At 40.4% G+C, this 20,246-nt stretch overlaps 1 protein-coding gene and 1 non-coding gene across 2 annotated transcripts; both read left to right on the top strand.

The window, feature by feature from the left end:
• Positions 1-328: 328 nt before the first annotated feature.
• Positions 329-7,745, top strand: FAM111A (FAM111 trypsin like peptidase A). Its single transcript, XM_090260955.1, has 3 exons — positions 329-381; positions 2,844-2,961; positions 5,204-7,745. Exons 2-3 carry the CDS (start codon positions 2,881-2,883, stop codon positions 7,001-7,003), a joined length of 1,881 nt encoding a protein of 626 aa, XP_090117081.1. The 5' UTR covers positions 329-381; positions 2,844-2,880; the 3' UTR covers positions 7,004-7,745.
• Positions 7,746-16,460: 8,715 nt separating this feature from the next.
• On the top strand, positions 16,461-16,580 carry LOC150017736 (small nucleolar RNA SNORA61). Its single transcript, XR_016509532.1, has one exon. It is a non-coding gene; the product is annotated as a small nucleolar RNA SNORA61 (small nucleolar RNA).
• Positions 16,581-20,246: the final 3,666 nt, after the last annotated feature.

The following is a 20,246-nucleotide window of genomic DNA, read 5'->3' as shown; positions in this document are numbered from 1 at the left end:
CTGACCTAACGTGGTTCAGTCTGGGCACTGGAAACCATGGTGGGGAAGGAATATGGGGTATTTTCCTGACCTTTCGCCCCTCCCCACTGTGATGGCTCAAGTTCGCTACAATGGAGTGCAAAACTCACGTTGTTTCTGCCCACTTTGTACTTCTTTTTTGGTCCGTGTGTAATAATCACTCCTAACGCACCTAGGTCTTCTCTCATATTCCGTAAGATGAGTCCGCAGCTGCAGACACAGTGAACCCCCAGATTCTCTTAGTTTTGGGGGCAATAAGTTCCTGCCTTCAAGGAGCTTATACAACAGAGCCCATCTCCTCTATTTACAGGTATCTCATTTTTGTTTTCCCAGCGTCTCTGCTGTTTAAAAAGACTCCCTGTGGTAAGTATATTGATGATAATAATACTAACCATAGTGATATTTACTGGGCAACCTATTATGTGCCAAGCACTGTTCTAAAAACTTTACATCCGTTATCTTCTTTTATCTTCACAACAGTGGAGGCTGATCTCAGCACTACTTCCATCTTAGCGGAGTGGAGAATAAGGTATAGTATTACTTAATATCCCCAAGGTCAAGCAGCTAGTAGATGGTAACCTAAAATTTGAAGCCAGGTGGACTTACAAAAACTCACATTGATATAGCACTCTCATATTCATTACCTTATGTAGAATCATTGCCTCAGTTTACAAACAGAAAACTAAGGCTGAGAGAGGCTGAAGTGAGCTTCCTGAAAAGCTCATTACTAGTAAATATGACGCCAGGGCTCCTGCTACACAGTGGAATGGCTAAGAGCGCAAGCATAGTCTCTATTTATTTATTTTTTGCCTCAAAATTTTAAAATGGTATTTATTAGTGTAGTTCATAAATAGCTAAATTAGAGGCTAGTTATTCATGCTTTTTAAATATTTTTCAATTACTGCTTACATTCAGTATCATTTTGTATTAGTTTCAAGTTTACAGCATAGTGGTTAGACAATCACATACTTTACAAAATAATCCCTGAATAAGTCTAGTACTCACCCAGCCTCATACATAGTTATTACAATATTATTGGCTATATTCCCTATTTTTTACATCCCCGTGACTATTTTGTAACTGCCAATTGCACTTCTTAATCCCTTCACCTTTTCACCCAGCGCCACGCCCAGTCTGGCAACCGTCAGTCAGTCTGTTCTCTGTATCTATGACTGTTTCTATTTTGTTCATTAGATTCCGAAACACATGAGTGAGATCATATGGTATTTGTCTTTCTCTGACTGGCTTATTTCACTTAGCATAATACTCTGTAGGTCCATTCATATTGTCACTAATGGTAAGATTTCATTCTTTTTATGACTGAGTAATATTCCATTGTATGTATGTACCAAATCTTCCTTAAAGCATAGTCTTTAGGTAAGTTCTACTTGACAAGAACTATACAGGCTAAGCATAAATTAAGCAACAGCATGTAGAAGGAAACCAGGAAGTAAACTTTCTGCTAACGTTTTTGTTCTTTTCAACAAACCAATTTTTCTAGAATAAAGAAAACTTAAGAGATATAATGATAAAAGAAAACTTAGGTACCTCAATTGGATCTCGGTCTTAATAAATTAGTATTGTGATTATGTAAGAAAAAGTCCTAAATTTTTAGAGATGGACAATGATAATTAAGGTTAAAATGTCATGATATTTCTTAACTGTAAAGTAATCTAGTAAAATAAGAATATGATGCAAATTTGCAAAAAGAAATGAGCAGTTATTGGCCTTTTGTGATAGGTATATGTAGGCTCATCATATTATTCTCTTTTTTTCTATTTTAAAATATTCATAATAAAAAGTCATTAAAAATACACGCTATATAGGCAGTCACTGGCATGGTTGAGGGCAGCTTCTCAGCTTGACCTTGAGTAAATAGCTTTCTCTCTCTGGGTGTTCAAGTTCTTTACCAGTAAAATGGGACCAGCCGTGCCTATCTCACAGGGTTGTAAGAATTATTTGAGGTGGTTTATGAAAAGCATGTGTCACAGGGCATAGTGCATCATATGTATACTCCAGTCATTCATTGAATGTATCTTTATAAACTTGTCTTTTTTGAGGGGTTGCCATGTGACAGGCATTGCGTTAGATGTTGAGATGCAGAAGACAGGTGGTTGCTACCCATCTATGACTTCCATTCTAGTGTATTTATCACTATTGAAGATTTTACACTTTTGTTTCATTGTTCATTCTCCTCTGGGGAGATGTCAGAGGAAAGAGAGAGGGGGAAAATACCTCTTTAAACAAACAAACTAACTAAAGCAGCAACTAACATTCCTATCTTCCCAGGCAAACTCTCACTGTAAGGTTATTTTGTCTTTATGGTTCTTTTCCCATCCATTTTCCTGTAATTATACCATCCCCATGCCATCTCCAACTTAGGTGGAGGCCGGATTTTAACATTAATGTAACTGGAGCACACTTCTGAATTCTTCAGCTGCAAACCCTTCGGTAGTGTATTTTATACCTGCCTTTGAATTCCATCTCTGCCATGTAGCTCTGCCCTTGGGTAGGTCACCTACCTTCTCTGAGTTATATGCTCCCCATCTACAAAAGCAGATATACCTATCCTGCATGGTATCTGTGGGCATTGGCAATTAAAGATAAATTTTGTAGAGTATCCAGTATAGTGCTCTGCCAATTGGAGCTCTTATTATTGGGGTGATTATAGTTGATGGATAAACTGTCTACTTGCTAAGTTAACAACTCTGAGAAGGGCAAGGCTGGGGTAAACGGAAAGGTGGGATATGGGGTCCCTGTTAATCTTATCCTCTGTACAATTAATGGTAGCTATGAAGATACTGCTCTAACTTGAACCTTTTTAGTGTTCCAGCTGAACAGCCTAGTCACCTTCAAGCCATCATGAGCCCTAAGAGACGCAAGGTACCAAAGGTCTCATCCGTTACAAAGAGTAATAAGAAAATGGAGGACTATTTTTCTAAGGTACAATATATTTGTAAATACTGTTTACAGAATGTATCAATATTAGACTTAGCCATCCTTGACATGGTGCTTCATAATCTTCCTGTCCAGAAATTATCTAATTGAATGTAGGGAATGTTAAATAGGTTGAAATCTTTCTTATTCATTTTTATTCTTTCCGTTTTCAGGGGTGGTGGTAAGGAGGAGCTTAAATAAAAACCTTAGCCATAGCAAATCAGCCTTTAACAAAAAGCTATTGTAACACTTTCTGAACAACAACAACAAAAAAATCAAACAATTTATTACAGTAAAATATAAAATAAAAACAAAATTAAAGTTATTTCATAGCACTTGAAAATATAAACAATATGATCACGGGAGAGGGGGTGGGCTGGGTGGGGGAGAGAAATGGGGGAAAAATGGGACAACTGTAATTGAAAAACCAAAAATAAAAAATAAAAATAAAATTAAAATTAAAAGAAAGAAAAAAACAACAAAAAAAGAAAATATAAACAATACCATGCAAATATGGCTTATCTACTTGATAACACCAATACAATTGTGTAAGGCTTTACAATTTATAAAACGATTTTTAAAGTATTTATTCTTACTAGTAGTGGAATGAAGACTTGGACTTAAGTGTACTGACATTAGGTGGGGGTTCTTTCTACTAACTGGGCTCTGTTAGATCAAACCACCTATGCATTCCTGAGTCTAAAATGCTCCTTGAATTTATTAAGAAAAAGGCTGAGAGATGGTGAGCAATTGAGAATACAGCTTAAAAGCCTTTGACTTTTTTTTTATTCTGAAGATAGTGAGCATTTAAGAATACAACTTAAAAGCCTTCAACTTTTGTTCTGATTCTAACTAGAACAACCAAGCAGGCAGAAAGGCCAAGCCAGGCCTAGTTCTGTTTTCCTCTGTCCCACTCCATGACAGTGCAAGCCAATAACCATGTAGGGCCAACCTCAGGTCCCCCTTTTTGAAGGTGTCTATAGCTGCCCAAGAATCCTTTGAATAGTTGGAAATCCATCACAGTGTTCCGATGGGCTGTATGACAAGGATGTTTCTGACAGCATTAGGCTGAAGGGATGCTCTTTGAGAGTTTGGATGTGTGTCCAGAATGAACTTACATTACCTTATGTTTCTTTTCCTTTATCTAGAATATTAGTATCATTACAAAGAAGGAAAATAAAAATTAACCTACTAATGTGCCAGTTATTATCCTAGGCATTGTCACACATGATATTACACTTAATCTTTACAACAATCCTGGCGTTGTTATTCCTATTACCAGCAAGTGATATCTGTTGCCACCCATGCCATGATGAATATGACTTGGCAAGAAATGTATCTTTTAGACATAAGAATCAGATTCTCTCAATTGCTTATTGAATTTTTTCCATTTGATTACTCCTCCTTATGTAATTCCTCTCCCCTCTCCCACCCCTAGTTTTTAAGATAATGCCCTATAACAATAGGAATCATGGATATAAAATTTACCAAAAACATATATAGAGTCTAATGGGAAAAAATATTGGGCTAGTATTGAAGTTCTGATACTCACTTCATTAATTAGTTATTATGTAACCAATTAATTAAGAAAGGCACTTACAGGAGCAACTTTCTGTGCCTCAGTTTCTCCATCAAAAGGACAAAGAAGTCATATTTGTTGCTCTTCATTTCATAGGATTTTGGAACTAATTGATATACTAGAGGAAATAATTTGAGTTATTTGCATGATAGATGCTGAGTGAATCAGTGTTTAATTATTAGAAATAACTATATTATTATGACCAAATAATTAGTTAACTGATGATGGTTTTGTTAAACATTTAATTCCCAATAATAAATCATGGTACCTTGTTCTTTTAGAGTTTGGTGCTTTAAAAGACAAATTTTTGGTGCAATCTGTTACTTTGGTCAGAAACAGCAAAAGCTGAAACAGCTGAAATAGTAAGCAAGGCCTGGAGAACACTGTGAGAGATGGCAGACTTCTAAGCATCTCTGTTTCTGATGCCCCTAGAAAGCAGTTTTTTTTCCCCTCAGAAACATGCACTAGTCTAGTAGTATTAAAAGCTTATCTAACTGATGGGGCAGGAAACTCAGCTCATAGTTTGGCTCCCAACTCAAACTCTGATTTAATTCTATTCACTGGGGCTTTGGAGATTGGTTCTGAGTTTCCTATAGAAATTTTGTGAATTGCGTACTAGAAAAAGAAACGAAAGGGGAGTTGTATTAATAGTTTAACATTTTTTTTTAGGTCAATAAAGAACAACAGAATAATTATAGTATTCCTCAAATGAAGAATGGCTCCAGAAAAAGCCAAAATAATACAACTGATACCAGGGCTCAAGGACCCAAAGACCAGCCTATACCCCAAAATAAGGTACTTTACGTTACCTTGGATGTACACTGCAGGAAAAACAAAAAAATGAGACACAGGCTCTCACATAATGAGAGAGAGAGTTTGTCCATGGCACTCGATGCTTGTGAGGCTGTCAAAGAAGAGATAGAAACTCAGCAAGGCAAAGAAATGCTGGTGCAGGGCACAGAAGGAATTGAAGGTTACGTAAATGTAGGAATGCCCCTCAGTGGTTTTCCTGAAAACTGCCACCTGGCAATTACATTTGCCCGGTGCAAAAGTGGGCAGAATAAAGAGAACCAGATATTTGGCCGGCATGACAAGGCATCTACTGACTGTGTCAAATTTTTTATCCACGCAATTGGGAAGAAGATAAAAAAGATTGTCAAATGTGGGGAACTTCACAAAGAAGGGGTCAAACTCTGTGTTTATGCTTTCAAAGGAGAAACCATCAAGGACGCTGTGTGCAAGGATGGAAGATTTCTTTCATTTCTGGAGAATGGTGATTGGAAACTCATTGAAAACCTGAACTCCGTTGTAGAAAACACACAGCGAGTTGACGACTTAGAGGGCAAGCTCTTTCAGATTGAGGCCGAGAAAAGGAGGGACTCTAGGGTAGCAGCCACTCAGAACTGTGATCTGGCAACCACTCAGAATTATGATTTGGCAACCACTCAGAGCTGTGATCTGGCAGCCACTCAGAATTTTGAGTTGGAGGAAAGAAACCCCAGTGTTTTGAAAGGAGCTATTGTTGCCCTGTATCCTAGTTTGAAAAGAGAAACTGAAAAAATTAGAGAAAGCTTTAAGAAAAAAATGAAAAAAAAACCAGGGAAAACATTATATCTTGCACATAAAACATACTTTGGGAAACTGACAAAAAACGCTACTCCAGTTAAAATGCTCAAACTTCTTTCTCATCTCAGTGACTCAGTTGGGTACTTATCATGGGACAACAATGGAAACAAGGGTTCTGCCACCTGCTTTGTTTTTAGGGGGCCGTTCGTTTTCACTTGTTGGCATGTAATATGTCATGTTGTGGGAGAAGGAATAGAGCCAAGTAAGTGGGCAAGCATAATTGGCCAATGTGTAAGGGTGACATTTGGTTACGAAGACAGCCAAGAACAGAAGGACTACTTTTCCATTAAGCCTTGGCTTGAGATATGTGATGAAAATCTTGATTTCGCTGTTCTGGAACTGAAGGAAAATGGACATCACATACCTTTGGGGCTGTATAATGGAAACTGTCCTGTGCCATTTAGTGGGTTGATATATATTATTGGCCATCCAGATGGAGAGGCAAAGTCTACCGATGCTTGTGTTGTAATCCCTCAGGGTCAGCGAGTACAGAAATATCGTGAACATCTTCAGGCTCAGGGTTGCAATGAAGAGATGCAGTATATCCATATGTACACCCAAAGAAGTTTCCAGGAAATGGTTCACAGGCTTGATATGATTTCCTATGACACGAGTTTCTTCTTTGGGTCTTCTGGCTCACCAGTATTTGATTCAAAAGGTTTGTTGGTGGCCATGCATAGTGCTGGCTTCCGTAATGACTACCAAGCTAGGTTTTCCAGTATTATTGAGTTTGGTCCTACTATGGAATCCATCCTCCTCAATATTAAACAAAACCATAGTGCCTGGTATGAAAAAGTATGCAAAATTCAGCAGGATGTAGAAATGGCGAGTGATGAGGATTGATGACAGTAAGAATTTGGCTTATTTCTGAGCTTTAAGAGAATTACCTAAGGGGTGTTATTCCACAGGCAGTGATGTTAGTTCTCTACGTTCCAAAATGGCTTATTTCATTAATAATAATAATTAATATCATTGGCCACTTATGCACCAAGCATTTTTCTAAGCCACATAAGAAACTAGTTCTAACAACTTTGTGAGGTGGACTATTATCTCTACTTTATTTTTTTTAAGACTTTTATTTTTACAGAGAGGGGAAGTGAGAGAGAGAGGGAGAGAAACATCAGTGTGAGAGAGAAACATCAGTTGGTTGCCTCTCTACATGTTTAGTCTGGGGACTGACCCCACAACCCAGACATGGGAATCAAACTCAAGACCTTTCACTTTGTGGGATGGCACCCAACCAACAGAGCCACACTGGTCAGGGCTTTTATTGCTATTTTAAAGGCAAGCAATGTAAAGAATGATAAGATTAAGTGATAATTAGGTTTAGGATACTAGAAGTAGTGTAAGCATTGTTTTGTTTTGTTTTTTCACTTTCCATATCTTCCCCAAGTTCAGTTGCTTGAAGGCAGGATTCAAAACCTGTTCATCCCATTATCCCCAATGCCTGGCATATAGAAAGTAAGTGCTTAGAAAATGTGTGGGTCAATCAGTAGCAAACCTTAGGGCTTCAGTTAATTTTAACTGAAGAGCTAAATGCTCAATTAGAAATGATCTCAAATGAAATCTTTTAGAATTTCCAAAATCCTTATATTACTAAAACTGTCAGGATATAGGTAGGTATCCTGAAATTCAGAGTGTAGTATCTACTCTTCATGTGTTTATAAGGCTATCAGGATAAGGGGGATATTAAAGATCTTATTACTTTATTCGGATTTCTTAGTTTTTAACAAAAGTCCTTCTTCTATTTTAGTATCCCATCCAATATACCACATACATTTGACTGTTATGTCTCTTTGGGCTCCTCTTGTCCGTGACAGTTTATCAGACTTTTCTTTTCTTGATGACTCTTAACAGGAAGCGTACTGATCAGGTATTTTGTAGGATGCTCTTTTATTGGAATTTGATATTTTCTGTAATGATTAGACTGGGCTTGTGGGTTTTAACAAAAAGGTCATGGAGGCAAAGTGCCGTTTGCAAGGGTACATACTATCAGTGTGATTTATGACTTGGCCTCGGCCTTGATCACCTGCCTGAAGTCCTGTTTATCAGGTTTCTCTACTTCAAGTTACTCTCTTCCCCTCCTTTAGATTATATACTCCTTGAAGGAAGTCTATGCACACGTGCTTAAGTAGTGGGGAGTTATACTCCCCATCCATATCAAATCACTCCGGAATATCTACAGAAGTTATTTGGAATAAGTCAGCATAGGATATTTATCTCTTCTTCATCATTTATTTATATTAGTATAGGCTCACAGATACACTTTACTTGGGGTTATGATCCAGTAGCACTTTATTGCTTCAGTTGTTTCAATGCCCTTTCACTTGACTCTTGTGTCCCCTTTGACAACTTCCATTACTGTGTTATGCTTGTTTCTTTTTTCTCTTTTTTAAAAGCACTTTCTTGAGTCCTGGCTCTTCAAGATGCTTCCAGAGTCCTGTAGTGAATTCCCTGCCTAGAGTCAGCCATTGCCCCAAGGAGCCCTAGTTACTCTTTTTTTTCTTGTCCTAGTTACCCTTAATGGACAATTATATTACAAACCAAGATCCGGGCACTAAATGTTACTTCTTTTAGGTCTTCTCAGCTGACAAAGCAAACAAATATGTGCGTAGTACATTAACTCATGTATATACACATATCTACAAACATTTCTATATGGAAACAAGAAGGGGAATAAGTAAGGGAAGGGTCTAGTCAAGGAACGTGTATAAGTGACTCATGGACGTGGACAACGGGGAGGGATATGATTGTGGGAGAAGGGGTGGGCTGGGGGGGGCAATGGGGGTAAAACGGGACAACTGTAATTGAAAAACCAAAAAATAAAAGAGAAAAAAAAAAGTAAAATAAATAACTCCTAATGATGTTTCCTACTCCAGTCTATTATCATGTGGATCATTTCAGCCTCTTCCCTTGCTCATCTGTGGACTCTCCAAGAGTGAGACAGCTGGTTCCTATCGTCCTCCACCTATTTACTTAATTGTTAAATTCCAGTATACACATGTAACAGTATCATAATTGTTCACGTGTACCAGAATGGGAAATAACTTTATCAACCAGAGTAGAATGTGTATGTCCAGTTTCCTTTGCCTTCAGTCTTAGACTCCTTCCTATAGTCACTGAGGTCAGCACCTCCCCCCTGCCTCCCCGTAGCCTTCTGTGGGTTTGTTTCATACCTTTGTAACATAGTTCGATCGTCCTGTCACCACCTGTATTCTTTTCTTTGCTCCTTTAGCTTGCAAAGTGATTTTTTTTTAATTGCATACATTAAGGTTCACTCTTCATGCTGTAAATTCTGTGGGTCTTATGTTCATAACGTTATTATCTACCATGACAACATTACACAGAATAGTTTCACCACCCTAAAATTTCCCTGGGTTTCACCTACTTATCCCTCCCCTCTCACCTGAACCCCTAGTGACCACTGATTTTTTCACTGTCTTTATGGCTCTGCTTTTTCCAGAATGTCATATAAGTGGAATCACATAGTATGTAGCTTTTTCAGATTGACTTCTTGTACTTTGTAATATGCAATTGAAATTCTTCTGGGTCTTTTCATGGTTTGGTAGCACGTTTCTTTTTATCACTGAATAATATGCTATTACATAGCGTTACCATGACTTGTTTATCCATTCACCTTTTGAAAGATCTTTTAGCTGCTTTCAGTTTTTTGGTGATTATAAATAAAGCTGCTATAAGCATCTGTGTACCAATTTTTGAGTCAATTTATGTGTTCAGTTCAACTGGGTAAATACCAAGGAGGGTAATTACTGGACTGTATGGTAAAATCATGATTAACTTCATATCTGCTTAACTGTCCTCTAACATGGCGGTTGCATTTTGTATTCTCACCAGCATTGAAGGAGAGTTCATATGGACTCATGTCCCCACCAGCATTTGGTATTGTCACTTTTTATTTCGCATATATTAATACTGTTTAGTTGCATGATATCCTTCAGGGGATTATGAGATTTATTCATGAAATTGGGGCTGTCCTGAATGATTTAGCATATGTAAATACAGTTATGGTGTCATCTATATCCTGTCAGGAGAGTAAAGCCACTGTAAGTATTACAAGGATAAGGTATTTAATTAGGAATTAGGGGTTAGATGAGTGTGTGAAGAACAGGGGAAGAGAAGAGCTATAAGACTGCAAGCAGAGGACAGTAGTGACTGATTGATGTGGGGAAGTCTGAGATGGTCCTGCCTCTTGTCACCATGATAACAAAGTAGTAATTTACAGAGAGGTTGCAAAATTGCCACATCAACTTCCAGCCAAGATGGAGGCATAGGTAGACATGCTGCATCTCCCTCCACGAATAAGAAGGAACACAATTATCTCAAAACTAGAGACAACGAGAAGTTCCAGAAAATCGAGCTGCATGGAAGTCCAACAAACAAAGATATAAAGAAGAAATACTCACCCAGACAGGTAGGAGAGGCGGAGCTGGAGCGGTGAGGATGTGATGTGGTGGCAGTCGCAGACTGGAAGAAAGCACAGTCACGCGTTTTTGAAAGTAGGGAAGGATATCTGGGCAGTGATCCCAGCCCAGACCAGGCTATGCAGTTCATGGTTCTAGCACTGGGGAAAATCAAACCTCATTGCTTCTGACTGTGCAAACCAGTGGGGGTTGGGCGGAGGCAGACACTGTTGGTCTCTCAGCAGAGTCCGCTTGTTTAAAGGGCCCCCACAGACCAAGAACATCCAAAGACCCACCCACTCTGGGAATGTATGGCCAGAGCAACAGCTAGAGGGGCACCGGTCTCACATGGGAAGTAGGAGATGTGCCTGGAAAAGGGGTGAGTGCTGAGCAAGCAGTATCATTCCTTCTTATACCCCTCCCCCACATACAGTGCCACAACTTGGCGAAATGAGTCACCCATACTGATGAATACCTAAGGCTCCATCCCTTACAATGTAACAGGAGTGACAGCTCTACCTAAGACACAGAGGCAAACAAACACAGGAGCCTGTCAAGGTGAGGAGACAGAGAAGCATGGCCCAAAAGAGGGAACAATCAAGGTTCCAGTGGGAGAACTAAGTGACAAAGAGATAGCTAACCTTACAGATGCAGAGTTTAAAACACCAGTGATAAAGATGCTCACAGGCTTGACAGATATGCTCGAGTATGGCAAATGCATAAGGGAAGAAGTGAAGGCTATGCTAATGAAGGAGATTCCACACAAAACCAATGCTGAAGAGAAGGATTCAAATCAATGATTTGGGACATAAGGAAGAAAACAGTCAACCAGTACAGAATGAGGAAACAAGAATTGAAAAAAATGAGGAGAGGCTTAGGAACCTCTGGGACAACTTTAAACGTGCCAACATCCAAATCATAGCGGTGCCAGAAGGAGAAGAGGAAGAGCAAGAAATTGAAAGCTTATGTGAAAAAATAATGAAGAAAAACTTCCCAAATTTTGTGAAGGAAATAGACATACAAGTCCAAGAAGCACAGAGAGTCCCAAACAAGGTAGACCCAAAGAGACCCACACCAAGACACATCATAATTAAAATGCCAAAGGTTCAAGATAAGGAGAGAATCTTAAAAGCAGCAAGAGAGTAGCAGAGAGTTACCTACAAAGGCATGCCTATAAGACTATCAGCTGATTTCTCAAAAGAAACTGCAGGCAAGAAAGGACTGGCAAAAAGTGTTCAATGTAATGAAAATCAACCTACAAGCAAGATGACTTTCCAGCAAAGCTATCATTTAGAATGGAAGGGCAGATAAAGTGCTTTCCAGACAAGGTAAAGCTAAAGGAGTTCATCATCACCAAGCCATTATTATATGAAATGTCAAAGGGACTTATTTAAGAAAAAGAAGATCAAAACTATGAATATTAAAATGACAACAAACTCACAACTATTGACAACTGAATCTAAGACATAAAAACAAAATCCAACTAAGAAAACCAGAAAAGGAACAGAATCATAGGTATGGGGATCATTTGGAGGGCTGTCAGCTGAAAGGGGAAGGGTTGAAAATGGGGAAATGGTGCAGGGATCAAGAAGCATAATTGGTTGGTACAAAATAGACAGGGGGGAGTTAAGAATGATATAGGAAAGGGTGAAGCCAAAGAACTTATATACATGGCCCATGGACATGAATAAGGGGGGTGGGGTTGCTGGAGGGAAGTGGGGTACTGGGTGGAGGGGAGCAAAGGGAAAAAAATTGGGACAACTGTAACAACATAATAAAATATACTTACAGAGAATTGCCACATCAGATAGAACCAACAAGTGGGAGCTTGTGTAGATATTACACAGTCATGTCTGTGTGCCATAATTGTCCAAAAAATTAATGCCTACCACCTCATTTTCACCTTCCAAGTTTCTTAAGAGTTTTTCTCACTGACAAATGCTGACCTATAACACACAGGAGTTCTGGGGGAAAAGTAGTTCTCAGCTTTATAAGGAAGCGGTGTTGCTAGGTAACCAGTACACACACACACACACACACATACACACACTCACCCACACTGACATACACACTACATACACATGTATACAACCATAAATTATTGTTAGTGAGGTTGTAATACAGTTTTTATCATGAAGTGTATGTCACAACTTCAATTACTAACTGAAAATCATGGGCACACTCACTATGTCCTGCTGATGAATTATGCTATAAACAAGTCCTATTACGAGGTGTTTTTTGTTCAGATGATATAATCTGACACAGAGAAGTAACAAGTTAAAAAACCAGGCTAAAATTCAACCCAGGTAGGAAAAAGAAACGTTTTCTTCCTATTTCCTTTTGATCTTTCCTACTGTCTACCGCTGTTCTTTCTTTGCTTATTTTCCGCATGGAAATTCCAGATGAACTCACAAAAGCATTAAGCGTGGCCTTTTTTTCACATTGATACTTTGTTTCTTCTTGAAAACATTCATTTCCTTATTTGTGTTCCCCCCAAACATATCTAAATCCAAACTGGCTGTTATCTGCTAATGTAAATGTGACCTTTTTGGAGATAGTCTTTGCGGATGTAATTAAGGATCTCTAGATGACACCATTTGGATTTTGGGTGGGTCCCAAATCCAATGACTGATGTCCTCATGAGGGAAAAAAGAGGGAAGTTTTGACCCAGACCAAGAAGAAGGCCTTGTGGGGTGAAAGAAAAAAAGAGGAAGGCATGAATGTGTCTTGGGAAAGTGGGCCAAAGGACAAGGACAAAGAAAACCAAGACGCCCACCAGCTTCCCTCCAGGGCGGAACCTGTTTTGAAGCCAGTGCCTCATTTAGATCCACCTCTGCCTCCCTTCTTACACAGCAGGAGACAACTTTGTCACTTGTTTGCCAGACCCCAGGTCTCTCCAGTCCCTTCATTTCCTCTACTAAATTTCTGAACCCTGTCCAGAGCTCTTACTGCAAAGATGCTGGAATCTGTGAACAGGGAATGGGACCCTCTCTCCATTGCATGGTGCAGGCATTTGGGAGTCTTAAGACCAGAGGTGTCACCGCAGCAAGGTATATGGGAAGGGTCATGGGCCTTCCTGCCGTCTCCAGGGACACCACTCTTCCAGCACCATGTGTTCACCAACTGATTTTGCTATGTGATGGCAATTACTATTGATTAGCTTCGGGTAAGCTAAAACATGAAAGTTCATTTGACTGAACCCAAAGCACCACAGCCACTCAAAACCAAAACCTAAAGCCTGTAGTCACTCTCATCTCCCTCCTCACCCATCCCCTAATTCCTCTTCTGCCCTTTACCGAAGCCTCAGCTGCTTTTGGAGAAAGATAGAGATGGAGCTGAGATCCCCCTGTTCCCAAGGGCTCCAAAGGTCATCCGCACTTGTGTGAACATTGGAGGGAAGGAATCAAACTTGGCCCAGCCGAATCCAGGCGCTGCAATCACCATCCTACTCTGTTCCATGGAAGGAAAAGATCTCAGCACAGAAGTAGTCAAAGACACCAAGAACTGAGGGATGGAGCTGAGGCACTGGGGTGGGGGTGGGGGTGCAGAAAGGGTCTGGGTACTCACTGAGAAGTACATGGGAGAGGAACTAACACTTTGCCTAGATGCTGACACTGGAACAATAGGACAAAGGTGGGAAAAAGACTGAAAATTAAGTTTTCTTTATTCCACTTTCTCACCCTTAGCTAGCCTGTCCCCATCACCCCAAAGTTCCCCGGGCTCCTGGATAGAATCTGTGGTTTGCCTTGTGCTCCTATCAGAGGAAAGGCACCCTGATTCAACTGATGGGGTTTAGGCCAGGTTTGAGGTGGGGGAGGGAAGCCGCATGGTTGTGGACTTGCACTCTATGCCTGTACTTCCCATTAGTGCCAGAGGGGATTCTCCTGTTCAGGAACTGCTCATGTGGAACATATAGATTGTCCCCAAACTATTGCACTGTCCCTTCTGACTATTCCAGCAAAAATAATACAGAATCCCACCCAAAAGAAGAAAGGGAAATCCCAGCTTGCGTTAAACACTGAAAGGCTGCCAGGCAATCAGAGGCCATTTCCTGGTACACACTGCCACCTGCCGGATGCAGCCACCAGTGCGGCCCTTCCAAAGAAAGGCGGTCATTATTAACCTGTTGCTAAATTGTTGAAACTAACGGCTCCACCCAAGGTGGTGTCTTCCATCTGGCATTCCTTTTTGGGGGAGATGGTTCAACTGAGACTCATTGACTTACAAAGGAAGGATCCAAAACGCCTCCGTTGTGAAATATACGTAAATGGTATGTGTGTATGTGTGGCTCAGTGGATTGAGCATCGGCCTGCGAGCTAAGTGTCGCTGGTTCGATCTTCCAGTCAGGGTACATCAGAGAAGGAAAACTCTGATTCCAAAAAACCTCCGCTGCCTTGCGGCATACCTCTTCAGGGGAAAGGCTAAGGGAGTAAACCCCGACAGAAAATCCGGAGCCGGAGTCCCTAAGGCGGTTTGACGTTGTAGTCAACACCGGCAACTCCGGCGGCGCACCTGAAGCCAAGCTGTATTGACTCCGTCTTTCCCTTGGACCCTTCAGCTGCGAAGAGAGGGGGGGTCTGCTGCATGGGCAACAGCACACCCTCCATATCACCCTGCCCAGGCTCTGTAGCTTCAGCTCCACTGGAGAGGACACTCCAGCGTCATCGCAACATGTCGATTCAACACGGGAGGAGACAGATACCGTGTCACTCCCGAGTCGGACTGCACAGCCATTCTCGGCGGTGCAGATAGACTCTTAAGAAGCTACACCATCATCTCTCGAGACGGACGGCTGCCGACGACGATGTATACTTGGGAGCTCAGCCAGCCTGGCCTTGACATTGTCTTGGATTTTACATGAAAAATGGCTGTTGCCTTTCTTGGGGAAACCTTACTTCCCATTTCATCATCTGGATTTTGTTCTTTTCCTCCAGAAAAGGGTTCCCCTGTCTTCTGTGGGGTTTAGGGCAAGCCCACATGGAAGAACCACAGTGCAGACTCCCGGGTTTCTGGAGCAAGGCCATCCCCTCTGTGGTAGAAATATATACCTTTTGAATGACAACTCCTGCTGTGTTGTCGGTCCAGTAAAAATGGGGCACCTGACCGTGGGACAGCAAGTGACAGCACACCCGGAACTGCCCATTATGTAGTGCATTCTATTAGATTCACTGAGTCAGAATGTCAGGTGTGGCCAAAAATTGTCTCTTATAAAATGAAGGTGAAGCACCCAGGATTGAGTTTAGCCCTCTGGCGGTCCCAACCAACAGTTTGGGATGTTCAGTAGCACCCCTTTCCTTATCCACCCCTGAACTCCAATTTTTACCTCGTCAGCACTGTGAGTCTTTAGAGAACTCTGCCCCACTCTTCACTGACTCACCAGGGTGGAGGAGGCAGGGGGCAGGGCATGAAAAGCAGTGAAATCCTTAAGGATTTAAAGAATATAGGAATAATGGTCTCTGTCATAGATGCATTTCACTTACCAGTCTGGCCACTGCGGAAACCGAGTAAGTCCAGGAGAAGGACAGCTGACTACCACAGAGGCAAACCAAGTGGTAGGTCCAGCTGTAGCCACTGTGCCTGATATGGCAGCAAATTCACACTGTCTCGGGTGCATAGTGGGTGGCCACTGATTGAATGAATGTGTTCTTTTCTGTCACAATCAGGAAGGGAGATCATAACCAGTTCAACTCAGATGAATGGAGTAGACAATAGTACATACGTTTTAGTTTAGTCCCGAGTCTGTATTAACGCTCTCTTCTTTTGTTATAATATGCATAGGAGAAGTCTGGACTATTTGTACTTCTTGTGGACCACCCGATCAATCCACTCTATCAATGACATCATGCTAATCAGGCTAGAGGGGCAAGAAGTAGCCAGCCACCCTCCAGCTCCCTTTCCCATCGGATCTGAACACTGGTCTTGGTGGTCGTAAAAGGAGGAAAAGTAATACTGAAGCTGGCCTAACAGCTCTGTAGCATGTGGGCTAGTTTCAAACAAGGTTGAAAAAAAAAAAAAAAAAAGAAGTAGCCAGCCCGTGAGAGGGGATGCTGGCTACGGTGCAAACAGTGCCGCTTCCCGGGCAGTGCAGCCGAGGCGACTCCATGGTATTGGAAGTATCAGATGTGGGAAAACATGCCAGGTGCGGTTTAGGGCAAGCCCACAGGGAAGAACCACAGTGCAGACTCCCGGGCTTCTGGAGCAAGGTCATCCCCTTTGTGGGGGAGTACATACGTTTTGAATGACAACTCCTGGTGTGTTATTGGCCCGGTAAAAATGGAGTACCTGGGACAGCAAGTGACTGTGCATCCGGAACTGCCCGTTATGTAGTGCATGCTATTAGATGTACCAAGTCAGGTGTGGCCAAAAACTATCTCCTGTATCATGAAGGTGAAGCCTCCAGGACTGAGTATGAGCAGGCCAGAAGATCACAAGCGAGTTATATGAGCATTGTGGGAAGCATTCCTGCAAAAACATCCACATCCTAATTCCTGGAACCTGGGACTGTGTTAGGTTACGTGGCAAAGGGAAAATGTGGGGCATCTCTGATTGGCCATTTTAACTCCTGAGCTCCCTGTTGGCCAACCATGCTATAGCAAACAAGTTCAGGAGGTCCCAAGGATCACCTTTAGGTTCAATAATCTGATAAGATTTGTAGAACTCAGAAAACTGTTACAGTCATGGTTATGGTTTATTACAGTGAAAGGATGCAGATTAAAATCAGCAAAGAAGTGGGATTTATTCAAGGCACGCAAGGTTGATTCAACCTTTCAAAATGTATTGATGCAATCCATCGTATCAACAGGCTGAGGAAGAAAGCCATATGATCATATCAATATGTGCTGAAAAAGCATTTGACAAAAATCCAACACCCATTTATAAAAACTCCCAGCAAACTAGGAGGGGAACTTCCTGAAGCAGACAAAGAACATCTACAAAAATTCTAACATCATACTTCTTGGTGAGAAACTAGGTGCTTTCCTGCTAAGATCAGAAACAAAGCAAAGATGTCTGCTTTCATCATTCCTATTTAATATCATACTAGAAGTTCTAGAGAATAAAATAAGAAAAGGAAATAAAAATATACTAACTGAGAAGAAAGAATAGTACAGATGACATGATTGTCTCTGTACTATGTAGAAAATCCCAAAGAATCAACAAAACAAAAACCTCCTGGAATTAATAAGCAATTACAACAAAGTTGCAAGATACACCATTAATATACAAAAGTCAGTTGCTTTTTATAAACCAGTATGAACAATTGGAGTTTGAAATTTAAAATATAATACCATTTACTTTACCATCCCCCAAAAGAAAAATACTGAAGAATAAATCTAACAAAATAAGTACAAGACCTATATGAGGAAAACTCTGATGAACGAAATCAAAGAAAATCTAAATAAATGGAGAGATATTCCATGTACAAGTAGAGGAAAATTCAATCTACTATAATCAATGTAATACCAGTCAAAATCTCAGCAAGATATCTTGTGGATATGGACGACTGTTATTAAAATTTATAAGGAAAGGCAAAAGACCCAGAATTGCCAATACGGTATTGAAGGAGAAGAAAAAAAGGGAACTGTCATTATTAAATTTCAAGACTTACTATAAAGCTACAGTAATTAAGATAATACAGTATCAGTGAAAGAATAGGCAAGCAAATCAATGGAACAGAAGAAACAGCCCAGAAATAAACCCCCGTAAATGTAGTCAACTGATCTTTGACAAAGGAACAAAATAATACATTCAAGCAAATATAGTCTTTGCCACAGATGTTGCTAGAGCAACTGGACATCCCCAAAATGAACCTAGACACAGACTGTGCACCTTTCACAAAAATTAATTCAAAATGGATTATAAACCCAAATGTAAAACACAAAAACTACACAATTCCTAGAAGGTAACAAAGAAAAATCTAGGTGACCCTGGATTTGGTGATGTCTTCTTAGATACAACACAAAAGCATAATCCATGAAAGAAAAAATCATTGTGTTGCATTTAAAATTTTAAATGTCTGCCCTGTGAAAGACATTATTAAGGGAATGAAGGCCCAGTGTTACATGGTGCAGAGGTAAGTGTGTGCAAGGTTGGAGAAAGTCCTGTGGGCCTGAGCACTGGACTCCAAGGCATTTCTTACCACCCCTGGGTCCTGTGACACCTGCAGCAAGCCAGATGGGGCAAGAACCCATTCTTAAAAGGAAGAGAGAGATAGAGAGACACACAGAGAGAAGTTATAAATGAAAAGATAAGCCACAGAATGAGATAAAATATTTGTGAAAGACACATCTGATAAAGGACTGTTGTCTAAAATGTACAAAGATCTTTTAAAACTCAACAATAAGGAAACAAACACCCCAATTAAAAAAGATGGGCCAAAGACCTTAACAGGTGTTTTATCAAAGACAGATAGCAAATGAGTGGGTGAAAATGTCCTCAGTGTTTATGTCCTTAGAAAATTGCAACTTAAAATGGCAACGAGATACCACTACCTGTGTTCTATGGTGTCCATGTTAAAACCCATAGCATACACAACACCAAGAATAAACCCTAATGTAAAATATGGACTTCAGTTGCAAATAACATATTAATATTGGCTCATCAATTAAACCAAATGTACACATTAATATGAGGTTATATACTCTGTGATCCCATTTACATAATGTTCTTGAATTGACAAAATTACAGACATGAAGAACATATCGGTGATTGCCAAGGGTTAAGGACGGGATGGTAGTGGGGAAGATTGGATGTGGCTGTAAAAGGGCAATATTATGGATCCTTGTGGTGATAGAAACTATACTGAATACATTGGTATATAAAATGTATATTGTGTAATATGTATGTGTTATAACATAACATATATACATTAATATAATAACATATATTGTATGCTATATGATACCATTATATTGTTTCAATGTAAGAGCAGAATTATAACTATTCTGTGTCTTCACTGTGTCAATATCAGTGGTGACTACAGTTTTGTAGATAATAGTTTTGTAAGATGTTCCCATTGAGTAACATGGGGAAGAAGGTACATGGAATCTCTCCGTCTTATTTCTTACAACCGCATGTCAATCTACAATTATTTCAAAGTTTTTGAAAACACCTAATTTAGAAAAAGACAATGCAGCTTCTGCACAGCTCTTTCTCTTGGGCCATGCTCATTTGGAACCCAACCACTTCTATGCTGTGAAGAAGTCAGTCAGCAACATAGACAGGCCATGCGTAGGTGCTTGGGCTGTAGCCCTAGCTGAGTTGCCAGGGGACAGCCAGCCTCAAGCACTAGACCTGTGAATGAGCAGGCCCACGGATGACTCCAGCTCCCAGCCATCCTTCCAGCTGCCTTTGAGCTGCATGTGGAGCGAGACGAGCTGCCCCCATCAAGCCCTTCCCAACTTGCAGATTCGTGTGCAACATAAATGCTTGCTGCTGTTTTTAGCATCTAATTTTAGGGGCATTTGTTAGAGTGCCATAGGTAACTAGGGGGGGGGGGGCAAAAAGGATGACTTCTGTCTATGAATGTTCCATGGAAAAAAAAGAAAATTGGTTTTTTCATTGAAACTCGATGGTAAGCAATGATGGCAATTTTCGAAGTCTCATCAAACTATAGCTTTGAACAATACAGACCAGCTTTGTTCCAATCAGTCTTACTTAGTGAGGTT

This window comes from Furipterus horrens, unplaced genomic scaffold (assembly GCF_987537825.1).
Source record: "Furipterus horrens unplaced genomic scaffold, mFurHor1.1.pri manual_scaffold_2, whole genome shotgun sequence".
Classification (NCBI taxonomy): domain Eukaryota; kingdom Metazoa; phylum Chordata; class Mammalia; order Chiroptera; family Furipteridae; genus Furipterus; species Furipterus horrens.
Note: the sequence above shows the minus strand (reverse complement) of the source record. Positions and strands in the feature narration are given on the sequence as shown.